This window comes from Ailuropoda melanoleuca, chromosome 4, assembly GCF_002007445.2.
Source record: "Ailuropoda melanoleuca isolate Jingjing chromosome 4, ASM200744v2, whole genome shotgun sequence".
Taxonomy (NCBI): domain Eukaryota; kingdom Metazoa; phylum Chordata; class Mammalia; order Carnivora; family Ursidae; genus Ailuropoda; species Ailuropoda melanoleuca.
The window spans coordinates 93,876,818-93,882,817 of record NC_048221.1 but is presented as its reverse complement, the minus strand read 5'-3'; the positions used below and the strand labels follow the sequence as shown (position 1 = coordinate 93,882,817).

The window sequence follows — 6,000 nt, the reverse complement described above, 5'->3', positions numbered from 1 at the left end:
TGATGGGTAGTAAGGAGGGCACGTATTGCATGATGCATTGGGTGTTATACACAACTAATGAATCATCGAACTTTACATCGGAATCCGGGGATGTACTGTATGGTGACTAACATAATAAAAAATCATTAAAAAAAAATACAATGAAATAAATTTAGTTATGTTTACAGAAAAACTGATTTCTTCTTAGTCTAAGTTTATAATGGATAAAAATCCTTATAATTACTATATTTTCCTTTTAGTAATATTTGTTCTATGTTTAAAGCCAAAAATGATTTTGCTTGCCAAAATTGTAAATTTTGAAGAAAAATTTCTCCATCTTAAAAACAATAAATTACACAATATATCAAAAAAAAATAAAGAGAACCAAATTCTGATGTTTCCATATTCAACTACAAGTTCAAAAGATATCAGAGGACAGAGGAATATGCTAGAATTATATTACTACTACTACTACACTACTACTACTACTACTACTATTACTACAACTACTACTACTATTACTACCACTACTACCACTACCAGTATTACTACTACTACTACTACTACTACTACTACTGGGTTGCAATCAACAAAACCCCAACTGTGAGGAACGCTTTCAGCAGTGCTTCTCAAACCATGTGATCAATCAGCTTGTTTTTCCTTTCCTTTTTTCCCCTAATTTTGAATCCATCACAGATTATTTTGTAAAACAGAAATAAGTGCAGAAATTTAAAACCCCATTTTTAAATTAGCATATCCAACAAATAGATATAAAGTCATTGTCAAATTGCAATAAGGTTTCTAGACACTCAACTTCTGTACTTAAGTCAACACGAAGTTACGTACTTTGTGGACCAGCATTAGATTCCAAGACATTTTGAGCAGCATGGATTTGTAGGACCAAATATTTAATTTCTTTATCTGAATTCCAAGAGAACAACATCTTTACATTAAAAATAATTAAAGAGACCTATCAAACTAGTCACAATGTATGACTTTATTCAGACCTCTTCAGGAAAACAATAAAAATCACTTAATGAAACATTAGAAAGAATCCTCATCTTTTAGGAACACAATGAAATGTGTATGGGTAAAATGACATGCTGAAATTTCCTTTAAAATACAAGAGAAGTAAGGGTGGACATATATATATTTGGCTTTGAGTTGGTAATTGTTTAAACTACATCATTAGTATGTATGGGTAAGTTATCCTCTTCAATATGCTTGGTATTTTCCACAATTGAATATTAAAATAAAAATTTAAGGTTTTTAAAACCTGTTTGGTTTTTTTTTTTTTTTAAGTATTCAAAAGGAGTTTTGGAGAGGCAGCAAATTTTCACAGCATTCTGCGCCAGAAAGGGTAGTAAAACCTTAAAACTTTTATTAGAGATAATGTTGAATATGATTGTTTATTCTTTGGTGTCTAGATGATGACAGAAACTTAAAAACTGTTATACCCTTAACCAACCAGTAAGCAAACTGCTATGTATATTATATTCCATATGTGTAGTGTGAATAAAGGAAGGAGGTATTTCAAGGTTTTCTGGAAAAAGTGTGGAACAATTCTAAAATTATATGTAAAGAGTCTATGTTTATTTTTAGAAAAACACAAAAATTTTTTGTATTTGGAGCCCTAGGATAAATTCCCAGCTCTCCATATAGGAACATTATTTACTATGTATAGCCAATCATCAACACCTGTCACTAAAACAAAAATCACCCCTACCACTTTTATGCTTTAGCAGTTCCTTTTATTCTAATATAGAATTCCAATTTCCACATAAGTAATTTGAAAGAAATAAGAGTTTCACACATTTTTTTAAAGATTTTTTAAAAATTTGAGAGAGCTAGAGCATGAGCTGGGGGGAGGGGCAGAGGGAGAGGGAAAAGCAGACTCCCCACTGAGCAGGGAGCCCTATGCAGGGCTCAATCCCCAGACCCCAAGATCATGACCTGAGCCAAAGGCAGACGCTTAACCAACTGAGCCACCCGGGTGCTCCTCACATTTAAATTTTTTTTTTTTAAAGATTTAATTTATTTATTCAACAGAGATAGAGACAGCCAGCGAGAGAGGGAACACAAGCAGGGGGAGTGGGAGAGGAAGAAGCAGGCTTCCAGTGGAAGAGCCTGACGTGGGGCTCGATCCCATAACGCTGGGATCACGCCCTGAGCCGAAGGCAGACGCTTAACCGCTGTGCCACCCAGGCATCCCACATTTAAATTTTTAAGATTAAATTCCAAGGTCGGTCCAGACAAGATTAAAGCTCATATGGTCTCTGGTTTTAAAAGCTTCCCCCTAAGGAAAAGATTCCTTAAAAAGTAAGATTCCTAGTCTGACTATGCTGCTTTAGCTTGCTGGGACCTTATTCTCCAAGCTTTTACTAGCTCTTCTCCCTCTTATTACCTCACTCAGGTGTTTTTTTTTGTTTTTTTTTTTAAGATTCATTTACTTGAGAGAGCACACACAAGAAAGCGGGGTGGGGTGTGGGGCGGGGGCAGAGCGGGAGAGAGTCTTAAGGGTGCGATCTGAGCCAAAACCAAGAGTCGGATGCATAACCAACTGTGCCACCCAGGGGCCCCTCACCTATAAGGCTTTAATTACAATAGACTCTCACAAGCCATCCCCCTCCCCACCCACCCCACTCCTCAGTCTATGGCATAGAGCCATTTGTCATTCTGCTCTGGCTGTAGCTAAGCCTGAACTGAGTGTGCAATGAGTTTGGTGGGCAACAACAAGAAGTTGCTGCTTTTTGTTCGTCACTCCACTCTTGCTCACTGTGAGGTAATGTGCTGTGATAGGAGTAAGAGATCTAAAAAAGTAGTCGTTTTTCATTTCCTTCCATTCACTCTCTAGTATTAACTGGTAATACTCTAATCTTGGAAAAGCTGAGAAATCTGATATTAAAGCAATTCAAGTCAGGAGGCCTATGTCTGAAGCATGCCTAATCTAAAAATTTACAGTACAGGGCTGTGTCCTGCACCTAACAAGCCACTGAATTATTTTTTTGCACCTTTAACAACTTTTTACAAACACATTAAATAATAATTTAAATGGTTTAAAAGCAACTGTAGGAGTCCACAGGAAGTAAAGGCTGCTTTGTCTTTGTAGTTTTTTAAGCTAATACTAAATGACTTGCTAGAAGCTACCTCAAATGGATCCTGGCAGAAACAGATGTTACCACGAGGAGAAAAAAGATCTTCCTAATACACTGAAAACATCAAGCAGTTTTACTCAAACCTACCTGGGTCAATTATACATAATCTGATTTTATCCAGAAAAACAAGGAGTTTTAAGAAATCTTTGACCTGTATATGAATGGTAGAAGCAAAGTGAAACCCTGCTCTGCTATGACTTCCAGTAGTACATGAAGAATCCCTAAACATTCCAAGTCACAGGGGTCTCCTGTCTGAAATCAGAGGCAAGCAAGTCTTTAATAAATCAGCCACAAACACAAGACGGTATTTTAAATATACAGTAGGAACATTTATTTTAACACTTCTAAAAGATATTTCTCCATGCCTGATGATTTGATATAAAAATCAAACCCATCATACTTTCCCCGTCAGTCTTTCCACATCAAGGGCAATCAGAAATTTGTACAACATGAATATTTGTTTCTGAAACAAAAATTACAAATTAAGTGATAACAAAAATACACAAATCAACTGGACCCTAAACGAATTTCTAATGAAGTCTTTCCCCTTTCCCCCAATCACCTAGAACTTCTTTCTTCAGCCTCATTCTGCTCCTTTTCCTTTCTCTGCTTGGCCATGAACTTCTGTTAAAAGCAATTTGCGATATGAAATATTTATTAGGTGTTGCTCTGCTGTGTGTGAAAACATATCTAATATATTTCACTGAATTTACAATTTAAAAGAGCCTGAACCTACAAAATAAAGATTAGAAACACAGTGCCTTACATTAACATTCTTTCCTTCCATTCACCAGTCATCTGATATTTATGATATACCAGGCATTATGTTTGGTGCTTGGGGATTCAGTGGTCAACAAGATAGGTAAGGCCCTTTACCTCATGGAGCTTACATTCTAGTGGGGGAAGAGAAACAATAAAAGAATAAATAAATAAATAAGACAAATTTTGGTGCTGGTAAGCACTATAAAGGGAAAGAAATACAATAAGGTAAGTGACTGAGGGGTGGGAGGGAGTTTTGTAATTTTAGCTAGGTCTTTCTTAAGCAAAAGCCTTTCTGGGAAGCTGGTATTTGAGCCCAGACTTAGCTAAAAGTTAGAAGAGGCAGCTACCCAAGTGGAACTGGGAGAGGGCAAAGGAACAGGGATATAAAGGTGCAAAAGCAGCAAACGGGCCTTTTTTATGTATGAAACAAAAAACTGAGAGCACCAGAAAAACTGAAACATTGTAAGCAATAACAGACAGTGAGGCCAGAGAACCAGAAAGGAATCATCAGATCATGTAGGGCTTTATAGAGCTACAAGAAGTAGTTTGGGTATTATTCCAAATGTAATACAAAGCCAGTGGAAATTTAAAATGGTAAAATGACATGATAAAGTTAAGAGCACAGATAGTACAGCCTAATGGTTAAGGGTTTGAGGCTAGAAATAAAACAGAGCTAGGTTAAAATCCTAGGTCTGCCACTGACCAGCTATGTGACCTTGGGATTAGATACTTGGGTTTAGATACTCTTTAAAACTGTTTTCCTCACCTTTAAAATTGGAATGATTAAAAAAATAATAATAATAAAAAAACAAAACTGGAAATGATAGCATCTCCCTCATAAAGTTGATGGGGGGGATTAACTAAGCTTTCAGCAAATAACAACTCAATAAATGTTAATTGAGTGTTGGTACCACAAATTCAATTTAGAAGATACATAAAACAACTCTCAAACATTCAGGAGGAATCAGAACCACGGCTTCAACTATGGCTAAAGAAGCACCTCCTAAAGATGAATACAACTTAAAAGGGGGGGTGAGGGGTTGTCATTAAATCACCTTAGGAAGTGGATTATATAAAGTTAAGCAGATTCTCTCTGACTAGACAATTCACAAATTTTAATATGCTACGTGTCCATGACTCTGCAAGAGGCCATCAGAATACATGGTTTCCGACACTTTAATGGAGAGTTAAAGGGACTAGTGATCTGTAGACTCCACCCTGGGGAATGCTGCCAGAGGAAAAGGAATAAAGACTAGAAGTTCCTGGCAAGATACAGCGAAGACTGTACTTCTGAACTGCAGAGGAATAAACTGGCACAAATCTTTAAAGTTCTCCCGAAGGGAAGAATATACATTCTGGGTGAACACTTAAGTAGTTTGATTATAGTACCACATGAAGAATTTTATGAGATGTTAAGGAAAAAAAAATTTACCTCTGTATTTTGCTTATGACGTGTACTCTTGCAGTGATTTGTCATTGCTTTTTCACCTGAGTAGAAGAGGGAACAAATTGGACAGAAGAATCCAGCCTTCGGTACAAGGAAGTCTAAATCTAGAGGAAAGGAAGAAAGAGGGGGAAGAGAAAGGAGGAAAATTAACATCTATAGCTGTGTTAATCAATTTATCTAAACATGACAAACATGCTAATCATAGTATATACTAATATACAAACATATATACTACCATGTATCTAGGGATCAACAGCAATTAAGCCTTTAATCACAAAACCGAGGCCTTTATTTTTTATTTTTAAAGATTTTATTTATTTATTTGACGGAGAGACAGCCAGCAAGAGAGGGAACACAAGCAGAGGGAGTGGGAGAGGAAGAAGCAGGCTACCAGCGGAGGAGCCTTGATGTGGAGCTCTGATTCCAGAACGCCAGGATCACGCCGAGCCGAAGGCAGACGCTTAACGACTGAGCCACTCAGGCGCCCCCGAGACATTTATTTTTTTTTTAAGATTTTATTTATTTATTTAGCAGAGCGAGAGACAGCCAGCGAGAGAGGGAACACAAGCAGGGGGAGTGGGAGAGGAAGAAGCAGGCTCCCAGCGGAGGAGCCTCATGTGGGACTCGATCCCAGAACGCTGGGATCACGCCCTGAGC

General features: G+C 37.2%; 1 protein-coding gene across 10 annotated transcripts in view; it reads right to left on the bottom strand.

Annotated features, from left to right (window-relative positions):
- Nucleotides 1-3,437: 3,437 nt before the first annotated feature.
- Nucleotides 3,438-6,000, bottom strand: part of ZNF638 (zinc finger protein 638) — a 124,951-nt gene continuing 122,388 nt past the window's right edge. For all 10 annotated transcript variants that reach the window (XM_019794833.2, XM_019794836.2, XM_019794835.2 and 7 more), the window contains 2 exons: nucleotides 5,329-5,447; nucleotides 3,438-3,758 (listed from right to left, as the gene is read on the bottom strand). In XM_019794833.2, coding sequence (XP_019650392.2) covers nucleotides 3,693-3,758; nucleotides 5,329-5,447 — 185 coding nt within the window. In that variant the 3' untranslated portion in view covers nucleotides 3,438-3,692. The remainder of the gene's footprint in view (nucleotides 3,759-5,328; nucleotides 5,448-6,000) is intronic.